The sequence below is a fragment of the Neoarius graeffei genome, chromosome 6, assembly GCF_027579695.1.
Source record: "Neoarius graeffei isolate fNeoGra1 chromosome 6, fNeoGra1.pri, whole genome shotgun sequence".
Lineage (NCBI taxonomy): Eukaryota > Metazoa > Chordata > Actinopteri > Siluriformes > Ariidae > Neoarius > Neoarius graeffei.
In genome coordinates, this window is record NC_083574.1 from 94,288,465 (window position 1) to 94,310,092 (window position 21,628).

Below are 21,628 nucleotides of genomic sequence, written 5' to 3' on the forward strand. Positions count from 1 at the left end.
AAACTAGACCCAACCGCCTAGCGGCCAAAAATATTTTTTGCCTAGCGAATGGGTCTAGCCTCGCACCATATAAACAAAAACACCCCGGACATCAAATCGTGCCCGCCAATCACAACGCAAGGTTTTTGTTTGGATTCTTTGGGCGGGCTTTTGCAGGAGTGACGACAAGGCTGCGCGACGCTGGAGAAAGCACAGCAGGAAAGATGGCTACGGCTAGTGAACAGCGCGCGTTTGACTCCGCTTTGGAATCAGTTTTAGAAGAATTAGACTTGGAGTTTTCGTTGAAACATGAGCAGGAAGAGGCTCTCCGCTCATTCCTTTTCAAGAAGGACGTTTTCGCTGTTTTGCCGACCGGCTATGGCAAAAGTCTGATCTACCAGCTGGCTCCGCTCGTAGCCAAAAGGATGGAGCTAGTTTGTGCAGTACGAAGAATTAATAAACAGCTTTGAAACATTACTTTTTGATTGTTTCTTATTTTCCCGTTATTTTAAATTTAAGGGAAATTATTTCACCAAACACCACTAAATAAAAACTCTCAAAAACAGTTTAAGCAAACCCTTGAAAAACACTTGGAAAAAAATGTGTATGTGGTACAGACTCCAAACTTGTAGTCATTATCTCCAAACTTCTTAATATCTAGAACCTGTTTATTAATTAATACGCATTTTGAAAAATTATTTATTTCAAGGCCTCCCCCACTGCTTTCTGTCGCTCTGACTACGTCACAGTCACTGTTGCGCTGATTGGTCAGAGCGTTGGCCTATTGAGGTTTTTCACCTGATGTCACAGGGTCACGTGACGCCCCGGTGTCCGCCATTTTGAAGGTCAAGCTAGCTAATGTCAACAACAACATAGCTGGTATGTTACTGTAGCAATGTTTACGTTCAGTCATTTGGATGACTGTTAAAACCTTTCAGTCTCAAGTTTTTCCTTTACTGTATTTACTAGTTTACTGTAATTATGATCCGGCAGCTATTTACACCGGATCCAGTGTAAATAGCTGCCGGAGCACGCTCCGGCTTGCTCCCCCTCAAATTAAGCAGCGCACTCCGGCTTGCTCCTGGAGTGCTCCGGCCGAGGTTCCGTAGCGCGCTCCGGCTAGCTCCCCCTCAAATTAAGCAGCGCGCTCCGGCTTGCTCCCGGAGTGCTCCGGCCGAGGTTCCGGAGCGCGCTCCGGCTTGCTCCCGGAGTGCTCCGGCCGAGGTTCCGGAGCGCGCTCCGGCTTGCTCCCCCTCAAATTAAGCAGCGCACTCCGGCTTGCTCCTGGAGTGCTCCGGCCGAGGTTCCGTAGCGCGCTCCGGCTTGCTCCCCCTCAAATTAAGCAGCGCGCTCCGGCTTGCTCCCGGAGTGCTCCGGCCGAGGTTCCGGAGCGCGCTCCGGCTTGCTCCCAGAGTGCTCCGGCCGAGGTTCCGGAGCGCGCTCCGGCTTGCTCCCCCTCAAATTAAGCAGCGCACTCCGGCTTGCTCCAGGAGTGCTCCGGCCGAGGTTCCGTAGCGCGCTCCGGCTTGCTCCCCCTCAAATTAAGCAGCGCGCTCCGGCTTGCTCCCGGAGTGCTCCGGCCGAGGTTCCGGAGCGCGCTCCGGCTTGCTCCCCCTCAAATTAAGCAGCGTGCTCCGGCTTGCTCCTGGAGTGCTCCGGAAGCAAGCCAGAGCGCGCTGCTTAATTTGAGGGGGAGCAAGCCGGAGCGCGCTCCGGCAGCTATTTACACTGGATCCGGTGTAAATAGCTGCCAGATCATAATTACAGTAAACTAGTAAATACAGTAAAGGAAAAACTTGAGACTGAAAGGTTTTAACAGTCATCCAAATGACTGAACGTAAACATTGCTACAGTAACATACCAGCTATGATGTTGACATTAGCTAGTGCTAACAGCTAGCTGCTAGTACACTGCTACAACACAGACACCGACCCTAATAATACAGTTCTTGGTCATTGCCTGGTAACAGCAAATTTATAACGGGCCATGTCTCAACAGACTAAGAAGTTATTTCAATGACATTTAATAACATTTTGTTTATCCTGAGGACCGAAAGTAAATGAAAATGTGAACAAACCTTAGCTGTAATAAGATGGCGACCACCGGCTCCAGGGACGGCCCACTGATGTAGGCATGTTACCCAGCCTGACACAAAATATCTGTAGGCATCCAAACTCTTATACGCTTTCAGATCAATACCTGTGTATGGCGATGGGTTTTTAACGACATAGGTATACAGATCATGTGGGCCGAAGTCAGGTAAAGACGAGGGCTTCGTGTACTTCCGTACGTCAGTGAACAATCCTGGTGGAAGCAGGTAAACGTCGTTCTCTAAGCCTGCTAACCTCAATTTTGGCAAATACCTCTCCCTCTGCTCGCCCTGTAAATGCCCTACGTCGCTGGATAGTGAAGGTGTTTTCTGCATCTCGCTCCTTTTTCTTTTATGTTTTTCGTTTGTCGCCTTCCTCGCATTCAAACTGATTCGAGCCGTGACGTCCAAAATGGCAGCCTAACGATGCATCACATGACTTGGTCACGTGGGTGAAAAACCTCAGTAGGCCTATACAGTGGTGCTTGAAAGTTTGTGAACCCTTTAGAATTTTCTGTATTTCTGCATAAATATGCAGAAATCAGGCCTGTAACCTTTTCCAGCCTGATGAGCATCAACAACGCTTTTTCTGAGGTCCTCAGAAATCTCCTTTGTTCGTGCCATGATACACTTCCACAAACATGTGTTGTGAAGATCAGACTTTGATAGATCCCTGTTCTTTAAATAAAACAGGGTGCCCACTCACACCTGATTGTCATCCCATTGATTGAAAACACCTGACTCTAATTTCACCTTCAAATTAACTGCTAATCCTAGAGGTTCACATACTTTTGCCACTCACAGATATGTAATAGTGGATCATTTTCCTCAATAAATAAATGACCCAGTATAATATTTTTGTCGCATTTGTTTAACTGGGTTCTCTTTATCTACTTTTAGGACTTGTGTGAAAATCTGATGATGTTTTCGGTCATATTTATGCAGAAATATAGAAAATTCTAAAGGGTTCACAAACTTTCAAGCACCACCGTATGCTTTTGCATGAAACTGTTAATGTTGTGGTTTAATGCTTCTCGAATTTAAATATTGTACACGTTGATATTAGCAGATATGTCCTGTGATTTTAACTTCTTTTAAAACTTATTTTTATGCCTCCGCCGCCTTAAGGTGCAGGAGGCATTATGTTTTCGGGTTGTCCGTGCGTCCATCCGTCCGTGCGCCCGTCCCGAAACCTTGTGAACACGATATCTCAAAGGCTAATGAAAGGAGTTTCACCAAACTTTCACCATTTGTGCGCTTTGGGACAAACATGAACTGATTAGATTTTGAGGTTAAAAGGTCACAGGTCAAGATTACTGTGAGGTCAAATGTCCATCCCCAAACCTTGTGAACGCCATATCTCAAAAACTACTGAAAGGAATTTCACCAAACTTTCACCATTTGTGCGCTTTGGGGCAAAGATGAAATGATTAGATTTTGAGATCAAAAGGTCTAAGGTCAAGGTCACTGTGAGGTCAAATGTTTGTCCGAAAACCTTGTGAACACAATATCTCCAAGGCTAATGAAAGGAATTTCACCAAACTTTCACCATTTGTGCATTTGGGGACAAAAATTAACTGATTAGATTTTGAGGTTAAAAGGTCACAGGTCAAGATTATTGTGAGGTCAAATGTCCATCCTCAAATCACAACTTACGGTAATAAGGCGTGTAGTCTACCAGGCGGAGGCATCCCCATCGACGCCGTTGGCGTTGAGTTCTATCTAGTTTCAGGCTTTAATCTTCGCTTTTGCTGCAGAGGAAACTCTGGCCATGAGTGATGTAGAAGATCTTGTACCTTTGTGTAAAGAAGTAGCTAAAGATAAAAAAGCCTTGGATGCACTTCACATGGCAAGAAGTCAGTGGCGGCTGGTAGTCTTTCAAACAGGGGAGGCTGGTCGGTTACGATATTTCCAGATTTTAAAAGAAAAAACACATCAATTTTGCCCATACTCTTGCCTCTGATCTGGCTGATTGTTGGCAGGGTCACAAACTGTGAAATAACAGGTTCTTTTGGCCCATTAGCCTACTGTCCAATATACATGATGGTGGTGTTGGGGGGGGGGGGATATTTTAACATTTTATATTTTAAAATTGTGGCATGTTGTTTAAAAATTGATCATTATTGAAAGCAGCTCTTTGTCAGGAACCTCAGCAGTAGAGCTGGGCGCCACACATTTCATTCAATGACACTTTCCCTATATTTTACTTATTTTGACTGAGAAATGTTTTATTGACAATTTTGATAACCCTTCACTTTTAATCCAGGTCTGTAGTGTGAAATGTTCTCGGCTGTGTTTTTGTTTAAAAATGTTTTCCAAATTGTAGCTGTGTTTAATTCATATCCAGAGAAATATATATTCCAATATAATATACTCAGCATAAACATTTTAAATAGATTCTATATTTTTGGTCCATCCATGACATATTACTAAAGTAGCCTATTTACTGTTGTTGATGTGGGTCACTTGCTGTTAGCCAATTCACTTTCTCGTACCAGGAGAGCTGAAAGGAACGAGTATTATTCCCTACCTTTTTCACCAAGTCAGTTTGAGGCGTTGGTCTACCCTGCTCTTTAATTTTAATTTTTTCCTCGAAAGGAAGACTGGCAAATGGCTTTGCCAAAATTAAATCAGCAATGCTTGGCATCCGTGTGCAGCTTTCTTGCTAGCTGACTAGCCCCTTCAAGTTCAAGTTCAGTCACTCAAATAAACGACATTTCTGGAACTAAGATAGCAAACTTGACAACACTATATTTACACTTTATTTACAATGAAAATATATACAAACTAAAAAAGCTGGTAGAAACCGTATGTAATGAATGAAATCGAAATGTAAGCTGATCTCTTACAATACACCACAGCACTTGCGAATCCACATGGGACTGAACTGAAATTCACCGCTGCCTGTCTATAGTTGAAACGAGCTGTCAATCAAAGAAAATATCCGGCCGCTTTCACCAATCACCAGTCTCCTCACGGAAACTGCCATGCCCCTCCCACTGTGAGGCTCGGAGTCCGGTGGGCGGGCGTTTTCGCAGTATTTGTCCAATAACCGTCTTGCATTTTGAGATTGAAAAGCGCAGAGCTCCCAAATGCCATTGAAGTCCACTGAGGCTGGGAGTCCGTGGGAGTCCGTAGGCGGGCATTTTCGCAGTATTTGTCCAATAACCGTCTTGCATTTTGAGATTGAAAAGCGCAGAGCTCCCAATGCCATTGAAGTCCACTGAGGCTGCGCTGCATCGCGCTGTCATGAGGGGGAGAAACTCACATGCACATTAAAGTTCTCATCTCATCTCATTATCTCTAGCCGCTTTATCCTTCTACAGGGTCGCAGGCAAGCTGGAGCCTATCCCAGCTGACTACGGGCGAAAGGCGGGGTACACCCTGGACAAGTCGCCAGGTCATCACAGGGCCGACACATAGACACAGACAACCATTCACACTCACATTCACACCTACGCTCAATTTAGAGTCACCAGTTAACCTAACCTGCATGTCTTTGGACTGTGGGGGAAACCGGAGCACCCGGAGGAAACCCACGCGGACACGGGGAGAACATGCAAACTCCGCACAGAAAGGCCCTCGCCGGCCCCGGGGCTCGAACCCAGGACCTTTTTGCTGTGAGGCGACAGCGCTAACCACTACACCACCGTGCCGCCCGCACATTAAAGTTATAAGGGCATTTTTAGAGGAGGCTGAGCCTCCCTCGTTGTCTTAGAGCAATTGCCCGTGCAAGAAGTAGTGCAACTTACGAGCTGATTCATGGACTGGGGAAAACTTTGAGAGACTGTTCACTGGAGATGATTAGATCACAACCATTCAGACAGTGAACCACCCAAGAAAAAGAAAAAGCATGCTGCCAACTTATGATGTGTAATTTTTCGGCAATATAATAAAGTTATGAGCTATGAAATAATGTACGTTGTGTTTTTGTCTTAACTAATTTTCAAAAACGCTATCCTGTTTCAGGGTGGCACGGTGGTGTAGTGGTTAGCGCTGTCGCCTCACAGCAAGAAGGTCCGGGTTCGAGCCCCGTGGCCAGCGAGGATGTTCTGTGCGGAGTTTGCATGTTCTCCCCGTGTCCGCGTGGGTTTCCTCCGGGTGCTCCGGTTTCCCCCACAGTCCAAAGACATGCAGGTTAGGTTAACTGGTGACTCTAAATTGAGCGTAGGTGTGAATGTGAGTGTGAATGGTTGTCTGTGTCTATGTGTCAGCCCTGTGATGACCTGGTGACTTGTCCAGGGTGTACCCCGCCTTTCGCCCGTAGTCAGCTGGGATAGGCTCCAGCTTGCCTGCGACCCTGTAGAACAGGATAAAGCGGCTACAGATAATGAGAATGCTATCCTGTTTCAGTAATATTTACTGAAAATAAACTTATCAAACATCATTACCATTTTTAATAAGTTTTAGTAGCCTTCCACTAGTCAGAGGAGTGGAGCCAGTCAGATGAAATACCCCTCAGTGGTCATGAGATTTCTTGAAAGTGTGAAAAATTATATTCTTGTACTTTGAACGTTTGCATGCATTTTATTCTAAAAGCTTTCTCAAATTTTAAAATATGTGCTATGAATTCTGTGAAAAGGTCCTGGCTTCTGGAGGCCTCCAGACCCCCCAGCGGGGCGTTGCCCCTTCACCCCAGTGGGGGCGGAGCTTGCCCCCACACCCCGTGGCTTGACATTCACTTTTTTTAGATATCCCCAGTGGCATGCCTGTTAATAATGAAAAAACAACAAAAGCACACAGGATCTGAATACATACGAGGGAGTCATGCTGCTCTTTGAGCTCGACCTGAAACCATTCCCTCATTTCAGCGTGTTCTCAGGTCATGATAACTCAGAGATCAGCAGCCCACTGTAACACAGTAAAGCTATAATCACACCAACCATGAACACGGCACACACGCCGTTATTCAGCCAGAGCTCCATTTTACTGTGTGACAGAACAAAACCCCACGTCAGACATGATTCACTCCATATTCACCTCCGACTGCTACAAAGATCTCACACTGGAGACTCCTTCCAAAAAACGATGATCAGTAATAAATCTCCTGAGAGAAAACCTTCAGCTGAGTGACGGGGACACGGGTCTTTTAATTCTTCTGTTTACATGGAGCAACAAGTCTGTGATTTTCAGCTGTGTTATTGTCAGAGCTGCTGTTTTATACACACATATATGGCACGCACGCACGCACACACACACACCACCATTTCAAACTTCATTTTATAGCTTTTATTTTTGTCACTTATATTTTTGCTTTAAAAGGAAAGTGTTCTGAATTTCAGTCCAAAGTCCAGCTCGGTTTCCACACGAGCACAGTTTCCTTTCTCATACACACACACACACACACACACACACACACGCACACACACACACACACACACAGTTCCTGTCTGTCACACCCACAACAGTGCAGTTATTTTCACTCACTTTCCATTTACTACACAAATCAACCATAATTCTCACGCACACGTGCACAAATACTGCGTCCCACTCTGTGAAAGCACGGTGGTCTTGGTTGAGGCTGAAACACAGTACATGGCGTGCCACCATCCCGGCTCTGTGTTTTTAAATCGTTTAGCTCCAGAGGAGACATTTAATAAAAATAACCATGAGGCAGTAAACAGTTCACAAACAATCAACTCGTCAGTCTAATATTAGTGTAAAACTCTCTCTGTCCAAAAACCAAATAAATACCATCACTCCTGAGTTGCATGAGAGACGGGGGGTAGAGAGAGAGAGAGGCAAGGGGGGTGAGAGAGGTCAGAGAGAGAGGGGTGGTGAGAGAGATGGAGGGGTGAGAGAGGGGGTGAAAGAGAGAGAGAGAGGGGGTGAGAGAGAGAGAGGGGGTGAGAGAGGAGAGGTGAGAGAGAGAGGGGGTGAGAGAGGGGGTGAGAGAGGAGAGGTGAGAGAGAGAGGGGGTGAGAGAGGGGGTGAGAGAGGAGAGGTGAGAGAGAGAGGGGGTGAGAGAGAGGGGGTGAGAGAGGAGAGGTGAGAGAGAGAGGGGGTGAGAGGGGGTGGTGTGAGGGGGGTGAGAGAGACAGAGGGGTGAGAGAGGGGGTGTGAGAGAGAGAGTGGGTGAGAGAGGAGAGGTGAGAGAGATGGGGTGAGAGGGAGAGGCAAACGAAGACAGAAAGAGAGCTGAGAGATGATAGAGAGAGAGTAAGAAAGAGGAGAGAGAAAAAGAGAGAGGCGAGAGAAAGAAAGAGATGAGATGATAGGGTTAGCAAGTGAGATAGTGACAGAGATGGGGAAAGAGAGAGGCAGATGGTAGAGAGAGTGAGACAGTGTGAGAGTGAGACAGGTCTGTTCATAACTCTTCATGTGGTCATGATGGAATGTGTGTAATGATGCTGCCATTATCATTCACTCGCACAATCTTTCCACCCATTATACAAATGTACAATAATTCTCTCACACTGTCTTTTACACACACACACACACACACACACACACACACACACACACACACACACACACACACACTCTCTCTCTCACACACACAGAATTGCAGTCTGGTGATAAAAATACGGTGGCCTTGATTCTCAGCAACAAAGAATACGTTGCACGCCAGTGTCCCAAGTGTGTGTGTGTGTGTGTGTGTGTGTGTGTGTGTGTGTGTGTGTGTGTGTGCGCGCATTAGACTTCATGCAAGAGCGCCACTGTGAGAAAACACAGGGAAAAAACTCCAGTTAAAAAAAAAAATCATAAAATATTAATAATAAATAAATAATAAAGACGTGGTAAAACAGGTAAACGGCACAAACACAAGAAATATCAGTGGAGTAACAAAGCAGTCAAAGTAAAGCAAACAAAATGTTTTGAACGAAACGATAAAGTGAAAAGTAAAGGATTTCATGTGTTGTTTAAAATCACTGACGTTGATCAGAAGTCGAGGTGATGGAGCCTGAGAGTGTGTGTGGAACAGAGGAGACGTTTTCACCGTGAGGTTTTTTGACCTGAACTGTGAGAATTTGTGCTTAATTTTAATTTTTTAATTACAAATTATTTACAAATAAGTAATTAGCATTAAATGTGATTCTTTTATGGCTGGTGTTAACAGCATTTCATTCGTTTGCACAAGTACACTGCAGTCTTAATATTTATTAACGTGTGTGTGTGTGTGTGTGTGTGTGTGTGCGTGCAGTGGAAGAGAGACGCTGCTCTAGAGCTCGACATCGAGAGACAAAAAAATAAACAGCTGATTCACAAATACCAAACTGAGTATCAGCAGCTACAGGACAAGGTAACACACACACACACACACACACACACACACACACACACACACACACACACACACACAGATTTGGATTCCAGGTGAATGAAAAATTAAAGGAAAACCTGGTGGCTCTGTTCCACTGATCACCTTTATCCAATGATGAAACATTTCTATCCTGATGGGCGTGGTCTTGCCCAGCCTGACTCCGCCCCTTCCACCGGCTCACTGAATGGTTTGATGATGATGATGATGATGATGATGATGATGACGGAGAGGACCTTGACGCTCACTGTATCTCAATCCAGCTGAACATCTAGAGATTTTGAAGCTACATGTAAAACCCATCACACACGTCTTCTCTGACCCCTCGCTCCCGTCTCTCGTTGCTCCTCAGGTGCCCACTCTGGTGCAGTCTGCCCTCCAGGACCTGAAGGAGGAGGTATCAGGTCTGGAGGTGCAGCTGCGAGAGGGTGAGGAGGAGCTGATGCGCGTGCGAGAGCGAGAGGAGCGACTCCTGCGAGAGGTAGAACAGCTCCAGCACAAACTACAGGAGCATCAACAGGAAGCTCAGGAGCTACAGCGAGAACATCGAGACCTCCAGCATCTCAGACAGGAGAACTCCGCCCTCCATGAGGAGGTCAGACACACAAGTTCAGTCCTCGAAACAGCATCACACCGTGTGTTTTATTCCCCTTATAGTGGACCTCAACTATTTATTAATGAACAGTATCAATCAGCACCTTCTGACCAATCAGAAATGAGTGTTCAGTGCATGGGGTTACTCACAGGGTCACTTAGAGAGAGAGAGAGAGAGAGAGAGAGAGAGAGATAACAGATGAATAGAGAGACAGACAGACCAGACAGAGAGAGATAACAGATGACTAGAGAGAAAGAGCAAGAGAGAGAAATAACAGATGAAGAGAGAGAGACCAGACAGAGAGAGTGAGAGAGAAAGAGATAACAGATGAATAGAGAGAGAGAGAGACAGACAGACAGACCGACCAGACAGAGAGAGATAACAGATGACTAGAGAGAGAGAAAGAGCAAGAGAGAGAGAGAAATAACAGATGAAGAGAGAGACCAGACAGAGAAAGTGAGAGAAAGAGATAACAGATGAATAGAGAGAGAGAGACAGACAGACAGACCGACCAGACAGAGAGAGAAACAGAGAGAGAGAGAGACAGACAGACTGACCAGACAGAGAGAGAGAGAGAAATAACAGATGAAGAGAGAGAGAGACAGACAAGACAGAAAGAGAGAGAGAAATAACAGATGAAGAGAGAGAGAGAGACAGACAGACAGACAGACGAAACAGAGAGAGATAACAGATGAATAGAGAGAGACAGACAGTTCAGACAGAGAGAGAGAAATAACAGATGAAGAGAGAGACCAGACAGAGAGAGTGAGAGAGAGAGATAACAGATGAATACAGAGAGAGACAGACAGACTGACCAGACAGAGAGAGAGAGATAACAGATGAAGAGAGAGACCAGACAGAGAGAGTGAGAGAGAGAGATAACAGATGAATACAGAGAGAGACAGACAGACTGACCAGACAGAGAGAGAGAGATAACAGATGGAGAGAGAGACCAGACAGAGAGAGTGAGAGAGAGAGAGCGAGAACAGATGAATATATATAGAGAGACAGACAGACAGACTGACCAGACAGAGAGAGAGAGATAACAGATGAATAGAGAGAGAAAGAGCAAGAGAGAGAGAAATAACAGATGAAGAGAGAGAGAGAGACAGGCAGACAGACAGACCAGACAGAGAGAAAGCGAGAGAGAAATAATAGATGAATAGAGACAGACAGACAGACCAGACAGAGAGAGAGAGAGAGAGAAATAACAGATGAATATATATATATAGAGAGAGACAGACAGAGAGGAAGAGCGAGAAAGAAACAGACAGACAGAGAGAGAGAACAGATGAATAGACAGACAGACAAAGAGAGAGCGAGAGAGAGTCACATAGCTGAGTGTCCTGACTCTAAATACAGACTGCAGGATCTCACCAGAGAACACACACACACACACACACACACACACACACACACGCCTCTACAGCGGTACACGTCTCCCCTGACCCTCAGCCCACAAACTCTTTAATAACAACGCCATTTTCCTTTCATTCATATCACACCTACAGCTCTGTGAATAAGTATTTGCCCCCTTGAGCCTTCCTCACATTTTGTAGTGTTCCAGTCTGTAACTGATTTCACTGGGATTACACCACGTACATTTACACCAGTTAGACCATTCAATTAAAGCTGGTGTGTGGAGGTCTCTCTCTCTCTCTCTCTCTCTCTCTCTCTCTGTCAGGTGTATAAAGTATCTCAGCCTTCAAATATGAAAGCGGTCTCACCCTGAGACTCTACTCGCATCTCTGTGTGTGTGTGTGTGTGTGTGATTATACACAGCTGGAAATGTTTATCAGTGCTGTGTGAGAGACAGTACTGGATGGGATGCCTAATACCCAGAGTGGTGCTGGGAAAGCCCTGGAAGACACACACACACACACACACACACACACACACACACACACACACACACACACACACACACACACACACACACACACAGTGAGCATCAGCAGTAGTTGTGAATGTTAATTGTAAGCAGTTCTGAATGTAAGGAATTAAACACCATGTGTCATGCTGTTATAGGATAATAATCAATGACAGGAAGCAGGGTCTCGGTTACCATCTGTCTCTCCTGAAATTATTTTCCTTTCACAGCATGTCCTGAAGTGATTTATTCCGCTTATACCGCAACAGTTTCCCAGCCCTTACCCTCCTCTCAGTCCTGCAGTTCCTCAGTGTGGCCATGGGGTGGTGCTGTTTCTCACACAGCTCCATCTCCGCTTCAATGTGGCACGCACATGTGTCTGCTGGCACAGCTGTGTGAGAATCACTGAGGCGCCTACAGTCATTCTGTGTGTGTGTGTGTGTGTGTGTGTGTGTTTCTTCTTTGCATGCTTTAAGGATGTGTATGCATGTGTTTGTTTGTGTGTGTGTGTGTTTGCTGGCTCTCTGTCTTGCCCCCTCCACCCTTATGCAAACACACACACACACACACGCTAAATATACTAAGATTTTGCTTCTAAAGGCAAATGTTTGATATTTGATGTTAATTTTGTGAATGATGATGACGTAGAGAAGGACTGGTTTAAAACTATCAGAGTTCGGGGCGAGTCCTCGAGCCTTTTTACCCCTCAGGGGTCTGTCCTTTTTCAGTAAAAGGGCACTTCAGCCATGATACAGAAGGAGGCAAAAGTGCTTTTCAGTCACTCAACTCCCCTCACAGTTTTGCTGCCAGTTCCAGGAATTGAACCGGTAACAGTTTGGGCTTAAGGCTGCTTCTCTAACCTTCAGGTCATGGACCAAAGGGTTGCCGATTTGATTCCTGAGACCAGCAGGAAAAATGTGTTTTCATGGATCACATTGTTTTCTTTATGTAGAACCACAAAATCCTGGGAATCGAACCCAGCAACCCTTTGGGCCCAAGGCTACTTCTCTAATCTTCAGGTCATGGCCCAAATGGTTACTGGTTCAATTCCTGAGACCAGCAGGAAAAATGTGTTTTCATGGATCACATTTTTTTCTTTATGTAGAACCACAAAATCCTGGGAATCGAACTGGGAACCCTTTGGGCCCAAGGCTGCTTTTCTAACCTTCAGGTCATGGACCAAATGTTCGCTGGTTTGATTCCCGGGACCGGCAGGAAAAATGTTTTCATGGATCATATTTTTTTCTTTATATAGAACCACAAAATCCTGAGAATCGAACCAGCAACCCTTTGGGTCCAAGGCTGCTTTTCTAACCTTCAGGTCATGGACCAAATGTTCACTACTTCAATTCCTGGGACCAGCAGGAAAAATGTGTTTTCATGGATCACATTGTTTTCTTTATGTAGAACCACAAAATCCTGGGAATTGAACTGGCAACCCTTTGGGCCCAAGGTTGCTTCTCTAACCTTCAGGTCATGAACCAAATGTTCGCTGGTTTGATTACCAGGACCGGCAGGAAAAATGTGTTTTCATGGATCACATTTTTTTCTTCATGTGGAACCACAAAATCCTCGGAATTGAACCAGCAACCCTTTGGGCCAAAGGCTGCTTCTCGAACCTTCATACCCAGAACAGCCTGGGGAGCAATTGGGGGTTAGGTGCCTTGTTCAAGGGCACTTCAACCATTCCTGCTGCTCCAGGGAATCAAACCAGTGATCTTTTGGTCCCAAGGCTGTTTGTCTAACCTTTCGGACATGGCTAGCAACCATCTAAGATTCCATAGCAACCACCTAGCTACAACCTAGCAACCACCTGGGATTGGATAGCAACCACCTAGCATGGCAATGACATGGAATGAAATATCAGTCACCTAATAACACTTTAATAACCCTGGCCTAAAGTTTAGAGAAGCAACTTTGGGACCAAAAGGTTGCTGGTTCAATTCCCTGGATCAACAGGAATGGCTGAAGTGCCCTTGAGCAAGGCACCGAACCCCCAACTGCTCCCCAGGCTGCTCTGGGTATGTTGTATGTTGCTCTGGATAAGAGCATCTGCTAAATGCCATTAATGTAATGTAACAACCACCTGAGATACCATAGCAACCGCCTAGCAACACTCTAGCAACCAAATGGAATAATGAGGTACCGTACTATAGCAACCGACTATCAATTAATCATTTACGTTTAAACATAATGTTTTATTTTTACGTTTTTAAACATTACAGTTTTTCGCAGGATCTGTCAAACCGACGTCAGAGTGCGTTCGTGACCTTTAACCTTCTGGTTATCAATTCATAATCAGTTGTAATCGATAATAATCGATTTTTGATTGTTGCCTCGATTCGTTCCAGTCGATCGATATGAATCGTCTGAGGGTTACATCTTCATACAAGTTACGCAGTTTGAAAGCGAATCTAAAAATGCTTCCTCGTAACTCCTCCTACTTTCACGTCAACTTTATCTCGATGAACGTCAGCAGCAAGAAAGCGTAGCTGACACACGCCTGACGACGTCATCGGCTAATTTGCATATTCATCGTGTCACTGAAATATCACAGCGTGCTCAATTAGGTTCTCTGAAGAAACATTTAGCCTCCGTCTCTCTGTCTGTGCGTTTGCTTGCGTGTAGAACTGTCTGCTGCAGGAGACGGTGAGACGCGAGTGTGAGGAGCGAGCCGAGCTGACGGCCGCCCTGTCGCTGGCGAGAGAGCAGCTGCTGGGTGTCAGACACACAGCGGTGAACTCATCCATCCCCCACAGCTCTGCGTCAGCCTCCCTGCCCAGCCTGAGCGCAGGACGCAGCCGAGACGCCGTCACCGGGGGCAGGAGCACAGCGTCGTGGCATGGGAACTCCCGCCAGGCGCTGCCCACTCTGCCCCGACTCACCACAGAGACACGCCATCGCATCAGCACGCTGACGCGCCGGAAGGACAAACGCTCGTGCTGAGGGAGAGGCTCTCACAGGTGTGTGTGTGTGTCCTCACACGTCCTCACACAGAAGCTTATAGTATCTCTATTTACATTTCAGGACTAAACATAATAATAACAACATTAATAGAAGTCTATCTGCTGGAATTGAAAGAAATGTCTGCAGATATACAATTTTTAAGGAATAAATTTTTCATCACTGAATAAATCTAGTGTTTGAATGCATTTTAAATATAAACTGTAACCCCGTCATCAGTTTTTCTTTGGCTAATTAGACACAAGGTACACCACTACACTTGCCAGAGCACTCAGGGGTTAGGCGCCTTGCTCATAGGCCCTTGAGCCAGTTCTGCTGGTTGAGAGAATCAAACCAGCAACCTTTTGGTCCCAAGACTGTTCCTCTAACCATCTGGCCATGCCAACAAGAAGACGGGGTCATCTACACTACCGTTCAAAAGTTTGGGGTCACCCAGTCAGGCAATTTTGTGTTTTCCATGAAAAGTCACACTTTTATTTCCCACCATAAGTTGTAAAACGAATAGAAAATATAGTCGAGACATTTTTCTGGCCATTTTGAGCATTTAATCGACCCCACAAATGTGATGCTCCAGAAACTCAATCTGCTCAAAGGAAGGTCAGTTTTATAGCTTCTCTAAAGAGCTCAACTGTTTTCAGCTGTGCTAACATGATTGTACAAGGGTTTTCTAATCATCTATTAGCCTTCTGAGGCAATGAGCAAACACATTGTACCATTAGAACACTGGAGTGAGAGTTGCTGGAAATGGGCCTCTATACACCTATGGAGATATTGCACCAAAAACCTAGCCTGGGCCCGCCCATCCTAAGCGTGACGCAACACGAGGGCCTGTTCCGAGCTTAGTCTGGCCAGGCAAGCTATCTACAGCATTTCCAAGCTCCCGAAAAATCGGGAACCAATCAACTTTGAGCATCTCCAACGGCCCTGGGTAGAGGCGTGTTCAAGGCACTGACGTAGTAGAACTGCGACCGGAAGCCATAGATTGTTTACAGAATCTATGCCGGAAGCGCTTCATTCACATCACGAACATGGAGCAGCGGCAAGCCTTTAACACAGCGGGAGATGCTGTATTGAAAGCATTCAACGGGAAGTTCTCATTGAAAACGGAGCAAAGAGCAGCCCTGGAGGTATTTATTGAAAGGAAGGATGTTTTCGCCTTGCTCCCGACCGGCTTCGGTAAGAGTTTAATCTACCAGTTAGCCCCGTCGCGTCACATACGTCAGAGGAAAGAGTGATGTGATTGGTTTAAGCTTCGTCACAGCCTTTTCTGGCTTCGACCAGTAGCAAACTGAGGCATTTCAGGGAGGCGGGTCAACCACGGGCTCTGGGAAACGGTTTGGCTTAATAGCTTGGCCAGACCAAATGCTCGGAGAGCTTTGAAGTCGCGTTAGCCAGGCTACCAAAAACCAGACATTTGCAGCTAGAATAGTCATTTACCACATTAGCAATGTATAGAGTGGATTTCTGATTAGTTTAAAGTGATCTTCATTGAAAAGAACAGTGCTTTTCTTTCAAAAATAAGGACATTTCAAAGTGACCCCAAACTTTTGAACGGTAGTGTATATTTCTAGCCCCCTCTATATACCAAGTTTCAAGATATTATTTGCCACATGTTTCAAGTTCTGCTCCAGGAAACCAACCCGACCTCTTTACACCGACCTCAGCAGTGACCCATGGCATAAACCCACCGGACCTTTGGTCCAGGTGAGCTAAAAATTAAAATTTCTCACATTTCTTAGTACCAAAAGGCACATATAGATTACTTAGTCAACACATATACCAACTTTCAAGACCGTACCACTCATAGTTTTCAAGTTCTGGTACGGAAACAAAACCTATCCCGAAGACTAACCTGAGAGACTAAGTCTGAAATTGTTTCCATGGAAACATGAAAAATTTCTCAAATTTCTTCGTATGAAAAAACACATCTATATCACCTTGTTAACACGTCTACCAAGTTTCCAATCCGTACCGTGAATAGTTTTGGATATATGCTCCAGAAACCAATGTTGATCTTAGGAACTAAGTCAAAATCTATTTCTTATGTAGAATTTTTTTTTTTTCAAAAATTCAAAAAAAAAATTTTCAAAAATTCAAAAAATTTTCAAAATAGTAAAAGGCAGCAGTTCACATGTTGCGTGATATGTATGCAAAGTTTCATGAAGATATCTTCAGTAGTTTTAAAGATATGGCCCGGAAACGAAAACGTGACCGGACGGACGGAAGCCGTTTCTATAGAAACGGCTTCCGTCCGTCCGGTCACGTTTTCATGGTTTTAAAACTTCGTTTGGGCGACGGATAATAACTGAGATGAAGTCAAGGTCGATATTCACTGAGCCTGAGGTGGATAGTTGTTTTACTATAAATACACAAGTGATGATTTTTTTTTTCTTTTAAAATTGTAAAAAACCATACCAAAAAAAGTAATTTATTTCAAACTTCAAAGACAAATGTAATAACTTTGCGGCGCAGACTTGCGGCGCTTATCTACGCCGAGTCACATAAAACACTTTGTTTTGTAATCGATAAAATAAATCCCAATCCCACCTTACCTTTGAATAATTTTACAAACTTCGCAGCATCTTTAGTGCTTTTACGAACAGCATTTTCTTCCATCATTTGTAATTCTTCCTCACTCACGCTACGGTCACGGACGCCATTTTGCCGAGTCGCTCGAGGTGATTATCGAGAAATAGTCCGAATTTCTCGACCAATCAGAGCGCGTGATTTTCTGTAATCACCTCCGTATTTATACTAATAGTGTATAATTGGAGAAAAACGACAACAATCTCAAACATAAGAGAAAATAATCAGCTTTTGTTGGTAGCTTCATGTTTTCACTCCATTTTCCAGTGACGTTTAAGGCTATTTATCGAGAAATTCATCATAGAAATAGTGGAGACGTTGGCCGATGATGGTATTAGCATGAAAGTTGAAGCGTGGACAAATGAAGAGGTGAGAGAGATCTGTACGATGCCTCGGTCACAACTGGCCGTATGTGCTCCTACGGCCGGTCTACGTGCAAAAAACGCAAGAAACGCACGCGTGTGACGTGCTGAATTTCGAGAGGTTCTTTGTCATGTCAAACAAACTCTACAGGCGCTTACGTTTTTTTCAGGTTGCAAGACAAACTTACGGCCAGCGTGCGTCTTTCTCCACGAACAAAAAAAAACAGCGATTTGGGAAACGCCAAAAATCGCACGGCCAAAAAATCGTACGTCTGGTTGTGACCTAGGCTAAAGGTAAAAGACTAAAGCGCTGCTGCATCAGGAGCTAAAGGGTGTTTTCGGTAACACAGGAAGCTGTTTAAAGTGGAAATAGAGCAACATGCCGATGAAAGAAGGACTTGAGAAATCAGTAATAATTATTAATCGATTCTAATTTAGCGGTAAAGATTTTGTACGTATATTTTCTTGCTTTAATATATTCGGATTCAGAACATACCCTGATGTTCCAAAGGTCGAGATTTTCTCTTCGACAGCTGACGGCATCTAATGAAGAGCCTCTGCACACACACACACACACACACACACACGGATACACAATATCATGGAGAAACAGGAAAGAGAGAGCGTGACAAACTGATCCCAAGCCACCCACAGATTGAAACACTCCCCACCTCGCTCAGTACACAAACACTTTCATTAACACGCACGTTTATATACACACACACACACACACACACACACACACACACACACACACACTCGCACAATGAAACAAGGTCTTTACGGCAAATGCACTTCCCAGACACACACACACTGCAGCACATGGCAGGGAGTGTAAAGAGAAGGGTGCGGTCGATGCGTCGATTGACGTTTTCGACCATGACATTCACGCCTCGTACGTATTTTCCAACACAAACCTGGAGCTCTGAACAGTTCTGTAGCAAAGCCACGCCCGGATCTGTAAACTGTTTTAACAGAGCTTCGGCTGGAAGCTCTTTTGTATTTTTCTGGTAAAACAACACGGAACAGAGAACAAATTTTCATTCCCACTCCCATAACGGAAAAGTAACGGATATCGTATATTCCCACAGATTTAACGGAATGCTCCGGAGCACGAACCACCACAAGACCGGATATGACGTATAATTCAACATGGCACAAGTCAAGCTGCATCACGGCTCTGTTGAGAGAGTTGAAAGAGTCTCTTTCTGTTTCCGAACATTTGTTTTGTTCAAGTAAAGGCTACTGTATTTATAACACGTTTGTTTATATCTTTGCTTGTTGTTTTGAGTTCGCCGCCGGTTGCTTTATTGAGGCAGAATGAATGTGTCACAGTATCACGACATCATCAGTTACGTCACCGTAAACGTTACCAGGGGATGGATTAACGTTTCGACTTTACCGTTTTGCTCCCGTTCTCGCAGGACACCATTACAGCACAATAACGGGATATAAACGGTTTTCAGTGCGAGTCGGAATGGGGTAGTTTTTTAGCTCATCCAGTTGTAGGTCAGGCCGATCACGTGTCGTCCGTCGTCTGTCCATGGTCCGTCCACAATTCACAAAATTGCTACTCCTCTTACAGGATTAATTGGATTTTGATCAAACTCACATCCAGTGTTCCCCAGGTTGGTTGGTGTGCATAAAAGTTGTCAAGATGGTGGTGCCACCGGTCATATTTACGATTTTATGGGCGTCTGAAATGTTTGGGTGACTCATCACATTAAACGCTACTCTTCGTAAACTGCTGGGACGTTTTCACTGAACTCATCCAGAAGACTCTAAAGACATATTCCAACAAGAATTGTTCACCAGGTGGTGCCACCTGCCATGGATGAGGCTACAGAGGGGTCATGTACAATTTCACGAAAATCGCTACTCCTCCTACAATCGTGATCAGATTTTGATCAAACTTGTATGGAATGTTCCCCAGGTTGTTATGTATAAACTTTGTCAAGATGGTGGCACCACCTGTCATATTTATGATTTTATGGGCGTCTGAAATTTTTGGGTGACTCTTCACACCAAACGCCACTCTTCATAAACTGCTAGAACATTTTCACTGAAACGCATCCAGAAGACTCTAAAGACATATTCCAACAAGAATTGTTTACCAGGTGGCGCCACCTGCCATGGATGCAGCTACACAGGGGTCACGTGCAATTTCACAAAAATCGCTACTCCTTCTACAATCGTGATCAGATTTTGATCAAACTTGTATGGAATGTTCCCCAGGTTGTTATGTATAAAATTTGTCAAGATGGTGGCACCACCTGTCATATTTATGATTTTATGGGTGTCTGAAATTTTTGGGTGATTCTTCACACCAAACGCTACTCTTTGTAAACTGCTAGGATGTTTTCACTGAAACTCATCCAGAAGACTCTAAAGACGTATACCAACAAGAACTGTATGCAGCTACACAGGGGTCATATGCAATTTCACGAAAATCGCTACTCCTCCTACAGGATTGATCGGATTTCAAACTCACACACAACAACAGCAGCCGGTATGAGCTCCAGCCTCATTGAGGCGATTTTTTTTTTTTTCAGTTTGTATCTTACATTAGATACTTCTATTACTCTGATTAAAATAATAGATAAAGTCAGCTAGCTATGGATAGCTATGGATAATGGTTGTTCAGTCGCATGACTCGATGCTCTGAAATCATTTCCTGACTAAACCTGTGAAAATTGTACGACAACAGTTTTTGCATATTTTACATATTAATTATAAACACTTTGAGTCTTTGAGGTAGATCTTTAATCGCACTGGGCGGGGCAAGAGGCGGACCCACTATCTGTCTGGCAGACTGCCAACAATTTCCACAACATGGCGACTCTCATTTTGACCAAAAAAGGCTTAAAATCTGCACAATAGGAGTGAATGGAAGCATGTTGTCCACTTTTATATATACAGAGTGATAATCCTGGTGCTAAAATCACCTTTTTAATGACCTGCCATGCTGCAGTAAATATCTGATTGGTATCAGAGACGTGTCATAGGTCAATTCACTTATGCTGTAAACACTGGAAAGATTAAAGTTTTATAGTTTTGTTTTTTACAGCACATGGTTGTATTGTGTGTGAAAGAGAGGGTGGGGGAGGGGCATACATGGAGGCTTCCGAGAAGCACCCTAGAAATCCCCTCCATTAACGGATATTATTAGCACAGAAGATGTCAGTATCCTGCTGGATGTCGGGATGTCTTTGATGAAGGTCGTTTCTCTAAATTTTGTGTCCCTTGTCACTTCGGAGTCTACACACACACACACACACACACACACACACACTATGCTACACCTAACTCTAACTCGAGTTTTTTTTGTGGGGACCAGCCACAATGTCCCCACAAGGTTAAACCTGTCTGATATTCCTCTACTTACAGGGTCCAAATTAAGAAGCACACACACACACACGCGCACACACACACACACACCTGTCAGATATTCCTTTATTTATGGGGTCTAAACCAACAAGCAAACACACACACACACACACACACACACACACACACACACACTGTGCTACACCTAAATCTAACTCGAGTTTCTTTGTGGGGACCAGCCACAATGTCCCCACAAGATAAAACCTGTCAGATATCCCTTTACTTATGGGGTCCAAACCAACAGGCGCACACACACACACACACACACACACACACACTATGCTACACCTAAATCTAACTCAAGTTTTTTTGTGGGGACCAGCCACAATGTCCCCACAAGATAAAACCTGTCAGATATCCCTTTACTTATGGGGTCCAAACCAACAGGCACACACACACACACACACAAACCTGTCAGATACTCTTTTATTTATGGGGTCCAAACCAACAAGCGCACGCACGCACGCACGCACGCACACACACACACACACACACACACACACACTATGCTACATCTAAATCTAACTCAAGTTTC

General features: G+C 44.6%; 1 protein-coding gene across 6 annotated transcripts in view; it reads left to right on the forward strand.

Annotated features, from left to right (window-relative positions):
- lekr1 (leucine, glutamate and lysine rich 1) overlaps positions 1–21,628 on the forward strand; it is a 273,905-nt gene that overhangs the window by 251,635 nt on the left and 642 nt on the right. For 3 of the 6 annotated variants that reach the window (XM_060924184.1, XM_060924186.1, XM_060924190.1), the window contains 3 exons: positions 9,213–9,311; positions 9,682–9,924; positions 14,423–14,897. In XM_060924184.1, coding sequence (XP_060780167.1) covers positions 9,213–9,311; positions 9,682–9,924; positions 14,423–14,740 — 660 coding nt within the window. In that variant the 3' untranslated portion in view covers positions 14,741–14,897. Of the gene's footprint in view, positions 1–9,212; positions 9,312–9,681; positions 9,925–14,422; positions 14,898–18,797; positions 20,592–21,628 lie in introns of those variants that run through there. The other 3 variants (XM_060924185.1, XM_060924189.1, XM_060924188.1) reach the window with 3 other exon arrangements.